General features: G+C 53.8%; 1 protein-coding gene across 1 annotated transcript in view; it reads left to right on the top strand.

The window, feature by feature from the left end:
• Positions 1–18,596, top strand: part of BANP (BTG3 associated nuclear protein) — a 35,803-nt gene that overhangs the window by 13,655 nt on the left and 3,552 nt on the right. Inside the window, exons 5-11 of the mRNA XM_049786750.1 lie at positions 3,160–3,276; positions 3,982–4,154; positions 8,271–8,510; positions 11,385–11,549; positions 11,647–11,774; positions 14,894–14,956; positions 15,111–15,149. Of these exons, the coding sequence (XP_049642707.1) occupies positions 3,160–3,276; positions 3,982–4,154; positions 8,271–8,510; positions 11,385–11,549; positions 11,647–11,774; positions 14,894–14,956; positions 15,111–15,149 (925 nt within the window). The remainder of the gene's footprint in view (positions 1–3,159; positions 3,277–3,981; positions 4,155–8,270; positions 8,511–11,384; positions 11,550–11,646; positions 11,775–14,893; positions 14,957–15,110; positions 15,150–18,596) is intronic.

The following is an 18,596-nucleotide window of genomic DNA, read 5'->3' on the forward strand; positions in this document are numbered from 1 at the left end:
GGGTGCTGGGTGCAGCATAGACCTCAGTGAGGGAGCCCGGCCTACCTCCTCAGACCAGCCAACGGATCTGTGGGCTGTACAGGGACATGGAGTTGAAGAGGGGGTTGGTGTGAAGAACCTCAGGTTCACATGACTTGCAGGGGCACTTATTCTGTTTTGTCGGTGTTGCTGTGGGGACATTGGTGTACACCTGAGATGGGGGTGCTCCCTTGAGCTTGTGCAGGAGTGGGGGTGCCAGAAAACTGTGTAGCCCTGACTTGCCTGGTGGATGCCCAGGGCTGGGGTGGATTGGGAGCTGGGTAGTATCTGCTGAAGGGGGTGGCCAGGCCTTTGCACTCTGCACTACCCTTGGCATGTGCATCTTTTCCCGCCTCTGCCCACTGTGCCCTGGTGCCTATATTTACAGATCAGTGTATTCAAATGGCTGAAACCCAGAGAGTCAGGAAAGGAAGAGAATGTGTAATGTGAGGTGCAGGACAGTGAGGGTGGAGGGTGTTCAGTAGGGCAGTCTGTGCAAAGGGTGAGGGAACAGGCCTTTCTCCAGGGTTTGCACAAACAAGGCGCCACCTGCAGGGCTGAAGTGACCAGTGCATTCACCCTACTCAGGGTGCCTGAGGCCGGGTCTGTGAGTCTGGTTTAGTGCCTCCCCTGCTGGAAGTGGGGATGTGACTAATTGTGGGGAGACCCTTTTGTCAGTGGAGACGGCCCTGTGCATCAGAGACCCGTGCCAGTCACCTTTCCTCCCCCAGCAGAATCCCCCTCTTGGTGTTTTTGTTTGTTTGTTTGTTTTTGGATCACACCTGGCAGTGCTCAGGGGGTTACTCCTAGCTCTACGCTCAGAAATCGCTCCTAGCAGGCTCAGGGGATCATATGGGATGCTGGGATTCGAACCACCATCCTTTGCAGGCAAGGCAAATGCCCTACCTTCATGTTATCTCTCCAGCCCTGTGGATCCCTCTTGTTATGGAGACAGACATGGACCATGGGGTTACGCTCAGGAGTCCTGTCTCAAGCATGTTTGAGTGGAAACTGGCAGTGACCTAGGCTGTTTCTTGGGTCTGTTAGGGCTCAAGTTCTGGCTCCTTGCTTTGCAGAGTCAAGAAGGGGATTGGATGCTTCTTGGCCCACTTAGACCAGGAAGTCCCCATTTATGGGAACTTTATCAGTGAGAGTGGATGTCCCCAATTACAGGGAGACGGGGGCTGTCTGCAGACATGGTGACATGGACCTTCCAAGTCATAAGCTGCCTTTGCGGTGGTTTGGGGTCCAGACATGGAAGATTAGAGTCACCATTAGGTGAGTCAGATGCCTAATGTGGGGATCACAGTGTCCTGAGTACTCCTATCTGTTGATGGCCACTGTCATGACAGCCACGAGGGCCAGAGCCTGCTACTTCTGTTCTTCATTAGTGGTCTGTGGTCACTGTAGCTGCCATTCTGGACAGATGTTCATGGTTGATCTGAGAGGAAAGCAGGGACGGAGGGAGGTTTTCTGCCACCTCCATATTGCTGTGGACTGCTGTATAGAATGTTCATGGTCGTGTGGGACAGTGCATGTCCACCTCCCCCGTGACACCATGGACTGCTGTTTGGAATGTCCGTGAGCATGCGAGACGGCGCATGTCTATCTTCCCCGTGACACTGTGGACTGATGTTTTGAATGTCTGTGGACATGCGGGACGGCGTGTGGTCCACCTCCTCATGATACTGTGGACTATTGCCCGAGATTTGGGGGCGTAGGCTCGTAGTAGCTTGGTTTAGAAAGAAACTTGCAGCAGAAGAGGTGCTGCTTGGCCTCCTGCAGGTCTCCTGAGTATGGGCATAACTTCACTTCCCTGCAGCTGAAGCCTTGGTGTGGCAGGGAACAGGACTGGCCTCATGTGCCCGCCCTCTTCAGATCTTAGCCTGGGATGGGGTGGAATTGCCAAACTCCTACCAACAATGAGCTTGTTAGCAAGCAGACTCTAGGCTCTAATGCCTAGATGGTGCTAATTGGCAGGAAGAAGTGGGTGCACTCCCGCAAGGAGGCTCCCGTGAGGACAGACTCCATTGAGGATAATCCCCTTCAAGAGCAGACGCCCATGAGTACAGTTTCCCTGAGGATAATTTCCCCAAGGACAGACACAAGTGATGACAGTCTCCCCTGAGGACAGAATCCTGCGAGGACAGATTCTAATGATGACAGATAGCTGCTAGGACAGACTCCCTCAAGGACAGACTTGAATAAGGACAGTCTCTTGTGAGGACTGAACTCCAAGGAGGACAGACTTTGGCAAGAATGGACTCCCTCAAGGACAGACTCCAGAGAAGACAGCCCCCCATGAGGATAGATTACTGAGAGGGCAGACTCCAGTGAGGACAGACTCCCATGAGGGCAGACTTTAGAGGACAGACTCCCATGAGGACAGACTCCAGCGAGGGGACGTCTATGAGGGAGGACTCCTGCAAGGGCAGACTCCAGTGAGTACAGACTCCCATAAGGACAGACTCTTAACAGGTACAAAGTCCTGCAATTTTAGATCCCCACTCTGGACAGGCTACTCCGTGAGAAGTCATCAGCTGTCACCAGCCACCTCCGAGGGTGCTGGCAACTCTCAGCAGCCCAGGCAATGTGTATGGACCAGTCTCTGGGTATGAACCAGGCTCTGGGCATGGGCCAGGCCCCGTGTGTGATCAGGCTGTGGGTGTGGACCAGGCTCGGGTGTGGACAGTGGGACAGTGGCCCTGAAGGCCTGACCCTGGTGGTGGTGGAGGTACCGGGAGCAGAGCCATCAGGAAGTATTAATCCCTTGCTTCCTCGTCTCTGTGCAGATTCCTGGGCCACTTAGTCGTTGTTTTCAGTCACTTCATCATCCTCAGGCTTCTTTTTCAGCCATTGTGCATTGGGCAGGCCCGAGTTTGGGGTTCCCCTGGGGCTGGTGTTGGCCACACCAAGAATCATGCTTTGCCCTCAGACCTAGTATGGGTCTTACCCCAGCCCTTCCTTTGCTGGGCACTGTGCATGCAGCTGTGTGAGTGCTGCTGTATGCTAAGATCTCTCTCTCTCTCTCTCTCTCTCTCTCTCTCTCTCTCTCTCTCTCTCTCTCTCTCTCTCTCTCTCTCTCTCTTTCACTCTCTCTCACTCTCTCTTTCTCTCTCTCCCCTTCTCCCCCACCCATAGTGTTGTGCCCCAGACTACAGTCATTCTTAACAATGACCGTCAGAATGCCATTGTAGCCAAGATGGAAGATCCTTTGTGCGGCCGGACTGCGGACCCCCTGGAAAATGTCATTAGCAAGTCAGTAGTACCCCCACAGTACTCTCCAGCAAGCCTGCGGCCAGGCCCAGGGTTCAGTTCCGTATACCTCCCCCCCCCAAAATGTGAGGGTTCTTAGTTTCCTTGTCCCTCCCCGTACTGGCCTAGGAAGGACACTGGTCCCCAGCCTCCTGTGCCTTTCTCAGCACATTCCTGAGGACTGTCCTGACTGCGCTGTGGTGGGTCCCAAGAAGTGGGGAAGGGGATGGGGAATAGGGCTGGGCATGCCTCTGGATACCAGGCAGTGAGGGCAGAGCTGAACCCAGGCAGGCCAGTGGTGCTGCAGCACAGTCTGGCCCTGCCTGTGGTGTGACTGTGGAACAGGTCCTACACCCTCCTGTTCTCGGGATGTGGAAAGTTGGAAGGTGCAGGAAGGTTGTGACCCTGGACTGTTCCAGCTGGCAGTGTCCTCCTGCCATGTCTAGCCCTTACGGTCTGGAAGGGCAATGGGCACTGATGGTGGGAGTTAAGACCGTGCTGTTTCTAAGACATTTTGGTGGTGGGGTCGGACAGGTTCCCCCTGTGTCAGGTCATCCCAATTCAGTAACCTGCCCCCTGCCTATCTATACTCAGGCTCCGACTGAGCTAGTAGACATTCTGTGCTGTCGGCCATGGTACAGCCTAAGTTGTCCTTGGTGGGCACTAGGTGGGCGGTGGTGCCTGAGGATGGCCTGTGTGTGTTTGCAGTGTGGTGCCTGGGCGGCGCCAGAACACCATCGTGGTAAAGGTGCCAGGCCAGGAGGACAGTCATGAGGACGGTGAGAGCGGCTCGGAGGCCAGTGATTCTGTTTCCAACTGCGGCCAGGCGGGCAGCCAGAACATCGGGAACAACGTCACTCTCATCACCCTCAACTCCGAAGGTAGTGCCTTTCCTTGCACCCACACGCAGCCTCCCGACCCTGGCTGGCACTGCCCTTGGGGAGTGGGGGCTGTTCTGGAAATTTCTGATGGTGTAGTTGCTGATAGTAACTGGTGTCTCCTCGCATCTGTGCACCTGTGTAGTTAGCTGTCATCTGTCCATCTGAGCAGGGCTTTTGGGGTCGGGTTGGGCTGCTCCTGGCAGTGAGCGGGACACCCTCCTTTGAAGGGATGGAAGTGACCCTACTGTCTAATCTCTCTGGCCCCATCTCTGCTTTTGCTGTTGTTGTTTTGTTTTGCTTTTGGGTCACACCCAGCAGCGCTCAGGGGTTACTCCTGGCTCTATGCTCAGAATTCGCTCCTGACAGGCTCAGGGAACCATATGGGATGCCAGGATTCGAACCACCACCCTTCTGCATGCAAGGCAAACTCCCTAACTCCATGCTATCTCTCCGGTCCACCATCTCTGCTTTTGCCCACAGTGAGTGACTGTCCAGTCAGGCAGACCCTGGGACAAAGTCATGGACTCGGGATCACTTGTTTGACTTGAACTATGGGGGTTCCAGGTTTTCATGAGCTTGCCCCAGCTTCTGCTCTGTCTCAGAGGAAAAATTTTATTCTTTTTCCATTTCTAGGGACTTCTGGGTCCATATCCACACAGGGCAGCAAACCTAGCCTAATAGATAAACTGGGGGTGGGGGATCCCCATGTGGAGTGTCTTAGAATTCATGTGTGGCTAGAGTTGGGGAAGGAGCCTGCCCTGCTCAGGACTGTCTGGGAGCCTGCCCCACCCTACAGCTCTGATCCTGTCTGAGTCCCACTATCCTCCAGGGCCTTCTCACATGGGCATGGACTTACTGGTGTGGATGCTGCTGGGCGGTCACTGTGGGGACATGGGCTTGCAGTTGGCCTTGAGAGGGAACCTCAGAATCCTGAGCACTGTTGGCCATGTTTCCCAGGGCCCTAGTATGGCCAGAATCACTGGGTGTCCACCCGCCCACCTCAGCACCACTTGGAGCTGCCCTGGGACTATGGGAACCTGGTTCCCACTCAGTGGAAGATAAAGGGCTTTGATTGGCACTTGTCAGAACCCCTGGGCCCAGCGCTTCTGTGGCAGAGCCTCTGAGGGTCTCTGTGTATCTGCCATTTCTCGTGATCACCCTGCTCTGGCCGAGAGATTGGGGGATCTTTGGTTCTGCAGCATCAGGTAGGGGGAACATGTGGCAGGTGCCACCTTGGAGTGATTTATGGTGTCAGGACAGAGGCAGGTCTGCGTGTGGCAGGGGGCCCTTGCTGTTGGCTCGTGACTCTGCTTGGCGGTTGTCCCTGCCCTGTCCACTGAAGTCTTGGACCCAGCTCACAGGGGAGCCCATGAGGTCCCACTGAAGGTAGGTTTGCTTCTGTGGGTCAGGAAAGCCATTTTGTGCTCAGGTACTGACTTGAACTGTACCCTGAGGCCACTCATGCCACTCTGGAGATGCCCATGTCACGTGGCCCCTCCTTCAGGATCACCTGCTCTATGGCACCACTGAGCAAGGTGGGGCCCCAACTTCGCTTCTTCATGGCTGTGACCATGCCCTTTACTGTGGGAGGTGCCCATGGGCCGATGCTAGAGAGTGGCAGTGCTCCTTCTTGGGCAGCAGTGCCCTCTGGCCCCTCCTGATACCAGCTCAGGCAAGGAACCAAGCATCAGGGGGCTTTTGTGGGGACTCCAAGCACCATTGGCCCCTCACACACCCTCGCTGAAGTCTTGGAGTTCCCTGGCCCAGATGTGCTGGAAACACCCTTTTAGAGGGGAAAGAGAGTCATGGAGGCAGAAAGGGGAGATGTGCTAAGCTTAGGGGCTTCTGCAGAAGGCTTGGTTTCCCAGGCCAGGGAGTCGTGGAGGGGGTCATGGAGAGAGGAGTACCTGGAGAATGGAGTGCCACAGAGAACAGGAGCCAGAGACCCCAGGGCAGGCCTGTCCCGAAGTGCTCCTAGCTTTTCTGTACAGATTCTTCAGGGATGATTGATTCGTTTTTCACTCGGGAGAGTGTTTGTGCTTTTCTGGCCAAATCTTTTTAGCAGGGTGGCTAGTGTGAGCTGCCCCATTTATGGCTAAACCACAGACAGCGTACTGAGTCCATTCTGGAAAAGTATTTTATTTATCTGTTTATTTATTTTTGGTTTTTGGGTCAAAACTGGCAGCACTTGGGTTACTTCTGGCTCTGTGCCCAGAAATCACTCCTCGAGGGCTTAGGGGACCATATAGGATGCCGGGGATTGAACATTGTTCAGCCACAAGCTAGGCAAACGCCCTCCCGCTGTGCTTTCACTTTGGCCCCTGGAAAAGCATCTCATGTGAAAATAGTGGTAGAATCAACCGTTTCCATAATTGTTGTCAAAGATGGGATTTCTATGGGTTTTTATTTATTTTGTTTCTTTTTTGGAAGGGGTCACACCCGGCGGCTCTCGGGTTACTCCTGGCTCTGCTCTCAGAAATTGCTCCTGGAAGGCTTGGGGGACCATGTGCGATGCTGGGATTCGAACCACTGTCTGTCCTGGGTCAGCTTCGTGCAAGGCAAACGCCTACTGCTGTGCTATCTCTGGTCCCTCTGTGGATTTTGAGGTTCAGGTTCAATGTCACATAATTACAGAATTGCTGAGGTTTTTTTGTTTTGTTTTGTTTTTTTCTTTTGGGGCCATTCATGGCTGCCAGGGATTGAACTCGGGTCGACTGTGTGCAAGGCAAACGCCCTACCTGTTTTGCTATTGCTCTGGCCCCTAGAATTGCTGAGTTTTATAGGAAGATTGGCTTTTACCAGCCTCTTGTCCTGGCCCTGGGCCTGTGGGGAACAGCTGTGAAGCTCACCACCTGGGGCCTCTGGCATCTTTGACCTCCCTGCAGGGTGCCTAGGGCCTCTAGCATCTCTGACCTCGCCATGGGCCTAGACGGGAGGAGCAGAAAGCAAGTTTATTTTTCTTCTAATCCAACTTGTAGTTTTAAAATAAAGCTACTAGAATTTTCCATGGTTTCAGATGCCAAAGCTGGACCAAGCTCTTTTAGTAAAATAAACAAGTCTCTGCCAGGGTGGTAGCTTGGTAGTGGAGCACATGCTTTGTGTGTCTTAGGCCTGAGAGTACATGTAACTCGGTGAACCCTCCATGGAGCCTTGTGCACTGACTGAAAACACTGCATCTCCCCACCCCCAGCCCTGTCTGGGTCACAGACCCTTTGTCCTTCCGGGTTAGGCTGCTCCCCTGTCTGTAGTGACTAACAGGCTGTTGCTGAGATGTGGAGACATTAATTGGTCCAGCTGTGCTCAGTCCTGATCCTGGAGATGAGTTTTCTGCTACGCCCAGCCCTCACCCTGAGCTTTGGGGGAGCCTCTCCCTCAGAGCCTTATGGAATAGGGTTGGATGGTTGGATCTGTTCCAGACTCCAGTGGGTGAGAAGATCCAGGGCCAAATGTCACAGGGGTCCCAGCCAGCCCTCCAGGGGTCCATCCCTATATCCCACCTGCCACAATATTAAATGGTCTGAGGTCTTCTGGAGCCCAGGCAACTTGGGGCCCAGCTTTGGAGGCCCTGGATTGGGTTCAGGTGTGCTGGGGTTCCTGGGAGACCTGCCCTCTGGCTAGTGGCTTTATGGAGCCACAGAAGATGCTTGCCCTGCATTCAGCATAGGAGGTATAGGTGGGAGGTGTGATCTGTATGCTCTGAACACCAGGTCAAGAGCTCTGTGGGATGTAGTGGGCATGGCAACAAACTGCAGGCATGTCCCATTTTGTGCTTAGGTGGATGGGCTTCATGGATTATTGGGCACAGCATACCCATCTGATTCATTCCAGCACATCCCCCAAGGGCTTGGCAGGAGGTGTGCAAGGCTCCTCTCCCCCAATGAGGGGCTTGTCCAGGAGAGGCCAGACCAGGGCTTTCCTGTCAGCCTAGTGGAGGTGGGGGTGGCAGGGCCAGTGCCCAAGTACTGAACAATAGGAGGCCACAGGTTCCTCAGTATGCTGGTCCAGGACCCACAGCTGGGGTAGCTGGCACATTCCTGGGTACTTTGGTAAGGTATGCACTGGTTGCCCTGTAGGCTTTGGGGCTTGTTGGCACATCCTCTTGTCCTGTCCCCATAGAGGATTACCCCAATGGCACATGGCTGGGCGACGAGAACAACCCCGAGATGCGTGTGCGTTGTGCCATCGTGCCCTCAGACATGCTTCACATCAGCACCAACTGCCGCACGGCCGAGAAGATGGCTCTCACACTGCTCGACTACCTTTTCCACAGAGAGGTGCAGGCTGTGTCTAACCTCTCGGGCCAGGGCAAGCACGGCAAGAAACAACTGGACCCTCTTACCATCTATGGCATCCGCTGTAAGTCAGGGAGGGAGGGCTCTGGTGCAAGTGCCTCTGCCACCAGGGGACCTCAGGAGGGAGGGGACCACCAGGTTAGCTGCTTTTGGTACGAGCAGGGCCTGAGTCAGCACCTGTGGGAGCTGCCGGGGTTGGGCCTGAGTCCTGGGAACTGGAGCTAGAGCACAGTGGATTGGATATTTGCCTGGCACGTGATCAACCCAGGTTTGAGCCCCAGCATCCCATAGGGTCTCCCTGAGCATTGCCAGGAGTGATTCCTGAATGCAGAGCTAGAATTAAGTGCTGAGCATAGCTGAGTATGGCCCAAAAGAAAAATAAGGAGGCCAGACCAATAGCACAGCAGGGATGGCATTTGCCTTGCACACAGCCAACCCCAATTCAATGCCTCACATCCCAGAGGGTCCCCTAAACCTGCCAGGATTGAGTCCTGAGCACAGAACTAGGAGTATTCCCTGAGTGCTACTGGGTGTGGCCCCCAAACAGCAACAACAAATAGATAAAACAAAATAAAGAACTAAGTCCTTTGGCCCTGCAGTTTTAGGGTGATCGCAGACCCCCCACTGATGCCCATTAGGCCTTGACCAAACCCCTGCCATGTGTCCCACTGGGACCACGGGGAAGTGTGTCCACTGCTGGGCCAGGGAAAAGGAAAGGGCCCCAGGTTCTGGTGACTCTGTGTGTAAGGTAGTGCCAAGAGGAATTTCATTCAGTTGACCCCTCCTAGGGGCTCCCAGGGTGCTTGGTGCCACTCGGTTACCCTGTGTGCAACTGTACCTGATGAGTAGGAGGGCCTGGACACATCTCATAGCATAGGTGGCCAGGATCTGAGAGGAATGGGACTTCTCTGACAGGGCATGGGGTGTTCAGGGCCAGTGTCACTAGGAGAGGGTTTGGGTGTACTAGGAGCAGGACAGAGGCTTGGATTGCCCCGGTGGCCTCCATGCAGTCCCACCCCTCCTCATCCTCCTGAGCCCAAAGCTTTGTTTTTCTGGTCTTTGGCTATCAAGTCAGACCTGAGTTCCAGCAACAGGTGCTGACTCTCTCCTCGACATGGGCACATTCTTTGGTGGCTGATGCACCACTCATGAGGTTGCCTCAAAGCAGGGCTGTCTGTCCAGATGGTTGTTCCCACGGGGCTTGCATGAGTCGCAGCTTAACTGATGAGTGGGAACCTTGGGTCTCGTGGGCGGATTTGGGGCGCCTCTTCTCGACATGTCAAGGTCCAGACGGCGACAGGGCATCTTTTCCAGGAGACAAAGTGTGGGGAGAAGCCAGGGCACGGTGAGGCTCAGACTGTGTGGTCTGAGCACTGGAGAATTTGTGGGGCCTGGCGCCTTGCTCCCCTGAGTCCATATCCTCTGCCTGGCTTGGTTTCCAGCCCTATCTCACCCTGGGCCTGGCTGTGGGTTTCGTGAGAGTAATGAAATTCTTCTCTCATGACATGTCTTTGGATGCAGAGTCGCCAAGATAAAAGCAGTGGCTCAGTGGGTGGGAGTCTCAGCCAGAACCTCTGCCCTTGGTTCCCAGCACTGGCCCAGCCTGGCGGTGTGAGTTGAGGTCCCAGCCCTGCCCTGTCCCGCCCTGAGCCTTGGCTTCAGGATGTCGGCTCGGGGACTGGTGCTACCTCTACATTTATTGGATTTTTATTTTATTTGTTGGAATTTTGTTCATTATTTTTATTTTTTGGGCCACAGTGATGAACCCAGTGATGCTCATATTACTCTGGACTCGGTGCTCAGGAATTATTCCTGGTGATGTTCAGGGACCCTATGGGATGCCAGGAGATCAGGCCCAGGTTGGCTGTGCGCAAGGCAAATGCTCTCCCTGCTGTGCTATCACTCCAAAACCTGTTTTTCAGGTTGTTTTTTTTTGTGCCAGCCCAGTGGTACTCGTGTTACTCCTGGTTGTGCTCCGGGATCACTCTTGGTGAGCATAGGGTCCCTGTGCAATACTGGAGGTTGGCTGTTCAAATAAGCAATTTCCGGCTGCCCTGTTGTTCTGCCCCACTAGCTTGACACGTCAGCTTCCTGGAGTCACCGTGCTAACTTGTCTAGAGCTATTTTTCTATCACAGTCCACCCAGCCACAAATTGTCTCATTGCTCCTGAATCTGTGGGTTTAGGCTGCTCCTCCTCGAAGCTCTGTAGTCACATGTGCCCGTTAATAGTAATAGTCCCTGATGTTCTTGGACTGTGTACCTTGGGCTACCTTGTGCCGCTAAGGCCACCCCCAGCCTGCAGGAGTCACCTGGGCCTGCGAGCTGCCCCAGAATTTCTCATTGCACAGCTGAGTGTCCAATCCCACTAAGTGGTACACATCCCTGGTCTCTGAGACACCTTCTGTCGGGGCAGGTTGCTGGGCTTGGGCAGATTCATTGCTTTCCACAAGAAATGGGGCTTCAGCTTCGTGCCAGGAATGTTGTAGGTGGGTACCTGCGTCACTAAGCCACACTCTGCCTGCGTTGGACACAGAGCAGGCTGGGGGGACTCAGTGTCCACTCCTGTACAGCCCACCAGAGCTTTGGGGACACTTGGCTGTTCTGCCTCTTCCAGGCACCTGCCTAAGGTATGTGCCTATGTCTGGTGGCAGCATCCCCTTTTCCTGTCCCACATGTGTCGGGGAGTTCTGGGTTGCAGAAACAGTGACTGACTCCATTGAAGGACTAGGTCACGGAGGTGCCGAGGAAGCCGGAGACAGGGTTAGGAGGACAGTGGCCTTGCTCCTGCCATAATGGACAGTTGGTGAGGTCTGGAAGGGATTGTGGGCCACCACACTTGGCTGGTACCCCAGCTTCAGCAGACTCTGGCAGGGCCCTGGCACCCAGGAACTGTGCCAGTCTCTGCCCCACGTCCATGGTTGCCCGTGTCCACTCCAGGTCACCTCTTCTACAAGTTTGGCATAACGGAATCTGACTGGTACCGGATCAAGCAGAGTATTGACTCCAAGTGCCGCACAGCCTGGCGGCGGAAACAGCGAGGCCAGAGCCTGGCTGTCAAGAGCTTCTCCCGGCGGACTCCATCTTCCTCCTATAGTCCCTCAGGTCTGGAGCCTTTCCATCCCCCTCCCAGGGCCTGGGCGCTGCATTTGGGGAGGGGTCCTGTCCTCACACCATGCTGAGCCAACCACTCCCCATGCAGAGTCTGTCCTGAGCACGCCGCCGCCCGCCAGCGAGCTCCAGCCACCACCACAGGCCCTGCACTATGCCCTGGCCAATGCCCAACAGGTCCAGATACACCAGATCGGCGAAGACGGCCAGGTCCAAGTAGTACGTGTCTTCCCAAGTGGTGGTGGGCAGAGCTTGTGGGAGGGAGGGTGCCTGGTTCTTTCCCAGGGACAGGTCCCATTACAACCATGTCCCCTGCCTCTCCTATCAGCCCAGTGTCCTCTCTGAGTTCATGTGTTGCTCCTGACCCTGTCCCCGTGGGGTCAGAAGGCCAGGCCTACTTGGCTGAAGCTGCCATGTGCTGAGCTTGGTGGCTCCGAAGCCCAGGCTGCAGCCCAGCAGGGAGGGCTAACTAAGGCCTATTGGGACTTCTCTTCAGACCCTGCACATGGGGACAGTTTCAACAGGGCCATGGGAGCACATGTCACTGAGGTTTAGGGTTCCAGGAACATGAGTCCCTCCCCATAGTTGGCTTTTCTTTCTCTCTGGACCAAGGCTGTATGAGTAGCTAGTCCAGCTGGTTTCTTCAACTACAGACGCTTGACTCTAATGGAGACTCATATGTCCACTGGGGACCTCCTCGTGCCCCTCAAGGTTCCTGGGCAGTCAGAGAATGTGAGCAGGGGCTAAGAGACAGCACAGCGGGGAGGGCATTTGCCCTGGATGTAACTTACTTGGGTTCTATCACCAGCACCCACAATTGGTCCCTCAAGCACCAATGGGTTTTAGCCCAAAACCACCACACAAAAAAACACATTAAAAATACATTTAAGAGCTGGAGAGATAGCATGGAGGTAGAGCATTTGCCTTGCATGCAGAAGGACAGTGGTTTGAATACCAGCATCCCATATGGTCCCCCGAGCCTGCCAGGAGCCATTTCTGAGCATAGAGCCAGGAGTAAGCCCTGAGAGACACCGGGTGTGACCCAAAAAAACAAAACAAAAACAAAAAACATGGTCCAATCTGGGATTCTTTTGTTTGTTTGCTTTTTATTTTGGGTCACACCCCTAGCTCAGGGGTTATTCCTGGCTCTGCACTCAGAAATCGCTCCTGCAGGCTTGGGGGATCATATGGGGTGCCAGGAATTGAACCACGGTCTGTTCTGGGTTTGTTGTGTACAAGGCAAACGCCCTACCGCTGTGCTATCTGTCCAGCCTCAGTCTGGGATTCTTGTTATCTCCTTCCCACTGTCCTTTATTCTCACCTTTCTGTACAGGCACACTGCATTACAACACTAGCACACACACTTGCTTACCTGCGCACATGACACTAGCACTCACACTTGCTCCACACTCACATATACTTATATACTTGTATGCTCACATATACACTTGCGCATACATGCTTATACCTGCGTGCTTGCACATACATGCCATTATACATACTTGTTCACACACACACCCGAATGCATAGTCACATGCATGCTCACATGTTGGTACCCATACACACATGTACCTTCACATACTTGTTGGTTCACTCACTCACACATACTTACTACCACGCACTCAGACTGGTACCACAAAGGCATGTACATTTATTTATACACGTGCTTACACAGATGTAGACAAGTCGCATGTGTGCACCCATTCTTCCTCTCATGCTTGCTCCAATCATCCTCCCTCACATGCACAAGCTTATTCCCACCTATGCCCTCGCCTACCCACACCTATCCATGCATACTCGTTCTGCTCACATCCACCCATGTACTCTTTCACCAGCCCACACCTCTCATTCACCTGCTCACACCCTTGTACGCTCACTCATACCCATGCACTTAGGTGCACGTACCTGCTCACACCTACCTATGCATGCTCGCTTATTGCCTGCACCCATCCATGCACACTTGCTCACCTACTCACACCCACCTGTGCACTCACCTGCTCACACAAACCCTTGCATATTCATTCATACCCACCCATGTACTCACTCAAACCCACATACCTTTGCCTGCTCACACTCGTCCTTGCACACTCACTTGTGCTCACACCCACCTGCACACATGCTCACACCTACCTGTGCACTCACCCACCCATGTACACTTGTAAAATAATAAAATTCCACAAGTTGGTGAGACTGCCCCAGGCACCATGTTTCTAACCCCTTAGGTGGATGGATCTGATGAAGCAGAGTAGCAGCAGAGAAATGATACCAAGCAGTCAGAAAAGATTTTCATTGGAGTCAGCTCTCTCTGCCACGTCTCTGTTTTCTCCGTGATCCCTCTCTTCTCTCCTTTCTCCCCTTCCCTCCCCTCCCCTCCTCTGCTCTCCTCTCCTTTCTTCTCCTCTCCTCTCCCTTCCCTTCCTCTCCCCTCCCCTCCCTTTCTCTCTCCTCCTCTCCCTTCCCCCCTCTTTTCCTCTCTTCTCCCCTCTCCTCTCCCCTCTCCTCCCCTCCCTTTTTCTCTCCCCTCCTCTCCCTTTTCCTCTTCTCTCCTCTCGCCTCCCCTCCCTTCCCCTCTCTTTTCCTCTCTTCTCCCCTCCCCTCCCCTTTCCCCTCCCCTTCCTTTTCCTCTCCCCTCCCATCTCTCCCCTTCCCTTCCTTTTCCTCTCCTCTCACCTCCCTTCCCTTCTTCTCCTCTCTCCTCCTCTCCCTTCCCCTCCTCTCTCCTCCTCTCCTCTCTTCTCTCTTCCCTCCCCCAAAAGCCAGATCCCTTTATTCAAACCAACTCCTAAATCCAGGGAGGTCAAGTCAGATACAAAAGCAACTACCCAGGGGCCAGAGAGATAGCATGGAGTTAGGGTGTTTGCCTTGCTTGCAGAAGGACGGTGGTTTGAATCCTGGCATCCCATATGGCTCAGGACCCCCGAGCCTGCCAGGGGCAATTTCTGAGTGTAAAGCCAGGAGAGACCCCTGAGTGCTGCAGGTGTGACCCGAAACCAAAAACCAAAAAAAAAAAAGCAACTACCCAGTGGGCTTTTACATATAAAAAGAAGAGGTTAGGGAAAAAGGAACTTGAAGGAACACCTGTACCTAACTTCACCTTACATACACTCATGCTCACCCATGCACTCGTGCTCACACCCACCCATATACACCTATGTGCTCACATCCACCTGTGCGCACTCACTCACCCACCCACACATGGGTCCAAAGTGCTGCTCCAGTTCCCAGGCCCCATGTTGGAGCCTCTTCAGGGGAGTTGGTGTTGCAAAGTGCTTCTTATTTCCCCTGGTTTTGATTTCCCACTGATGCTTCTTCATGTCCTGTCCCCGCGGATCCCCCAGGGTCACCTCCACATCGCCCAGGTGCCGCAGGGGGAGCAGGTACAGATCACGCAGGACAGTGAGGTGAGTGGTGGGCAGGTGGTTCTGGGACAGCCCTCAATCTTCTTCCTCTTTGGGTTTCCTGCTGTTGGGGCTGGAACCTTCCAGAATGAGGCCAGCAGTTTTGAGAGGCTCCTGTTCTCAAGTACCCTCTTCCCTGTTTCATTTGTTCCTACAGGGCAACCTGCAGATCCACCACGTTGGCCAGGATGGGCAGGTAAGCGCTCACCTGTCTTCGCTTCTTCCTGGCATGCTGTGGTCTCCCGCTGGACTGGTGGATGTGGCAATGCCCTGGGAGGGAGTGAACAGCCAGGGAGAGAGTTGAGCCCACTCTGAGCAGCGGGGCACCAGCCTCCAGTACCTGTTTCCTGGATGCTATTGGGTCCATGCTTATGCATGGCAGTATCTTAGGAGGCCGCTTCTACCTCATGCGTGTTTCATCAGTGTCATAGTCGAACCACTGCCTTTACCTGAGCTATGACCTAGAGAGTGAGAGTGACAGTCCCTGAAGTCTGAGCCCCAACTCTTGGCTCTGGGGCCTTGGCTTCACCTGAGGTCACCTGCCCAGAGGGAGGGAAATGACTCTCCAATTGGAGGTTGGTGTTTTCTTGTCTTTTGGAAGAAAGAAAGTCTGTATTAAAGAGATATTTGTAACCTTTGTATAGGGGGACAGTCTGGAGGGTCTGTCTCCCTTCTTTCATGAGTCACGAATCTAGAACTAAATCAGTACCAAGGTAACAGGCCTGATCCCCTAAACCAAGTGCTTGCTCCTCCTTAAAACATCCTGTGCACATCCCTCTGCTATTCTTCATGCTTAGGGGCCTTTATCCTCGGACTTGGAAGCAGAGGGACATTTGGCCAGTGGGTTGTCTCCCTCAGAGCTGGAAGCCTTGGATTGCACAACCACATGTGCCAGTGGGAGCCTGTGCTTTGAAAGGTACCTGAGAGCAGTCAGGGCTCTCAGCCATGTGGCAAAACTGCCTGGGGAAGCCAGAAGGGCTTGGAGCATGGCCAAAGTGTGACCGCCAATACTGGGTCCAAGCACCTCATTTCTGCCTGTCATCGTGTGATTCCCTCCCTCCCTGGACTGGCTGATTTAGAAAGGTATAAGAGGGTTTCAGAGCAATAGCACAGCAGAGAGGGTGTTTGCCTTGCACATGGCCAACCTAGGTTCAATCCCTGGCATCTCATAGGGTCCCCTGAGCCTTTCAAGAGTGATTCCTGAGCGCAGAGCCAGGAGTAATCCATGAGCGTCAACAGGTGTGGTGCAAAAGCAAAAGCAAAAAGATAGATATAAGGGGAGAGAAGAGGGAACCACGTTCAGTAGAGAACACAGGCTTCACCAGAGGGGAATCAGATGAGCAGGAAGCAGACAAGCAAGGAGAGGTGTGTCCAGGGAGGAGCCCAGGCTTGAAGCGCCAGCCCCACTAGGGCACTAGGGTGGAGTCCTTGGTGCCACTGCACCTGCTTCCCTCCTTTCCTGGTCACTGCCTACATGGGCATAGGCTGAGCAGCCATCCTTCTGAATCCCAGCCTGTGTCCTGGCATCTCCAACTCTAGCATCTGCCCATTGGGGATCAAGCTCTCTATGTAGGGGCCTATCAGAAGTGCATTTTAGTCCCCAGCCTGAACACAGGGGCTGGGAGTGTGGGTGACTGCATATGGGGGGACTGTGCTAGGGGGTCAACACAGGGTCTAAGCCAGGTTTTGGCGAGCAACCAATAGTCTGGGGTGGGGACAGGGCAGTCTCAGGGCTGAACAGCACTCACTAGTTTCACTTGAGATCAACCTGGAGGCCATACAGGCCTTCATTGCTTTCTGCTCTGAGGTAGTGCCGGACCTCACAAGAGGCAGCTGTATCTACATTCTCACTGTGCTCTCAGCTTGGTATGGATTCCGGAAGATTCTGAGCATGACGCATCTTAAAATGTTGAGAGACCTGTCCCGAGTTTGGGACCTGGTGTATGTCACCATCCATCTCCATCCAAATCCATCTTTATTTATTTAAGACAACAGGGGACAGCTCTCTGGTATGAGTCTGCATATGTTTGCAGCGAGACATATGGCCATCCTCATGCCCATTGGGTGATGCAGCCAGCATGTGGACCTAATGGCCACACTAACCGGGCCTTGACTCTAGTATGTCACCAGGGTCTGGGCTGCTGCCTGGAGCCAAGAACAGCTTATAAGGGAGTTAACAGCGGCCTGGACTGCTCTAGAGATGTGTTTCTGCTATAAGAACCACAGAGAGGGGGCCCGGAGAGATAGCACAGCAGTGTTTGCCTTGCAAGCAGCCAATCCAGGACCAAAGGTAGTTGGTTCGAATCCCGGTGTCCCATATGGTCCCCCGTGCCTGCCAGGAGCTTTCTGAGCAGACAGCCAGGAGTAACCCCTGAGCACCGCCGGGTGGGTGTGGCCCAAAAACTAAAAACAAACAAACAGAAAAAAGAACCACAGAGAGCACAAGGCGGAGGCCTTGGCTGTACATGAACCTGTTTGCCTCCCTTGGACTAGGTGGGTCTCGGCATTGTCTGGTGCAGCCACTGGGGTAGCTTGAGCAATGCTACATCCTTAGTCCCTTGTATTCAACAGCCAGATAAGAATCCCCAGAGGATTCTCCAAATAAAATAGTCTTCAAAAGTAAATGCTTTTCCTCTTGTCTTGAGAGATCGTGGGAAGATGCTGAAGAGAAGCAGGGCAGGAGTTTTGTGATCCCAGGCAGCAAAGCTTCAGAGGCCTGTTGGAGCAAGAAAGTGTGTGTGGGCAACCAGGGGACAGCCTTTGGGGCCTCATCAGGGTGCTATGGCTTCAATTGGGCCACAAGAAATCTCACAGAAGCTAAAGACTCCTGAGGGCACAGTGGCTGTCCTGGTTCATGGTGGCCAATGTTGGGGATCTGGGGCATTGGCAGCAGCTCCTGTTTCTGAGGCACAGAGAGAAGAGCTTCAAAAGGCTGCTTGTGGGGCCCGGAGAGATAGCACAGCGGCGTTTGTCTTGCAAGCAGCCGATCCAGGACCAAAGGTGGTTGGTTCGAATCCCGGTGTCCCATATGGTCCCCCGTGCCTGCCAGGAGCTATTTCTGAGCAGATAGCCAGGAATAATCCCTGAGCACTGCCGGGTGTGACCCAAAAACAAAAACAAAAAACAAAAAAAAGCTGCTTGTGCTGTCTAGATCCTGCTCACACCATCTGGGGGCCTGCTCACCTGTCTGGAGTGTGTGGAGCTTAGACACTCACTGGGCCATATTGTGACCATGAGTGAGGGTTGCGACGTCTAGAAATGCTGCTTGAGGGGGACGGAGAGATAGCATGGAGGTAAAGTGTTTGCCTTGCATGCAGAAGGTCAGTGGTTCGAATCCCGGCATCCCATATGGTCCCCGAGTCTGCCAGGAGCGATTTCTGAGCATAGAGCCAGAAGTAACCCAAAAACAAACAAAAAATGCTGCTTGAAAAACCAGATGGGCCCGGAGAGATAGCACAGCGGCGTTTGCCTTACAAGCAGCCAATCCAGGACCAAAGGTGGTTGGTTCGAATCCCGGTGTCCCATATGGTCCCCCGTGCCTGCCGGGAGCTATTTCTGAGCAGACAGCCAGGAGTAACCCCTGAGCACGCCGGGTGTGACCCAAAAAACCAAAAAAAAAAAAAAAAAAAAGAAAAGAAAAGAA

Source organism: Suncus etruscus, chromosome 14 (genome assembly GCF_024139225.1).
Source record: "Suncus etruscus isolate mSunEtr1 chromosome 14, mSunEtr1.pri.cur, whole genome shotgun sequence".
NCBI lineage: Eukaryota > Metazoa > Chordata > Mammalia > Eulipotyphla > Soricidae > Suncus > Suncus etruscus.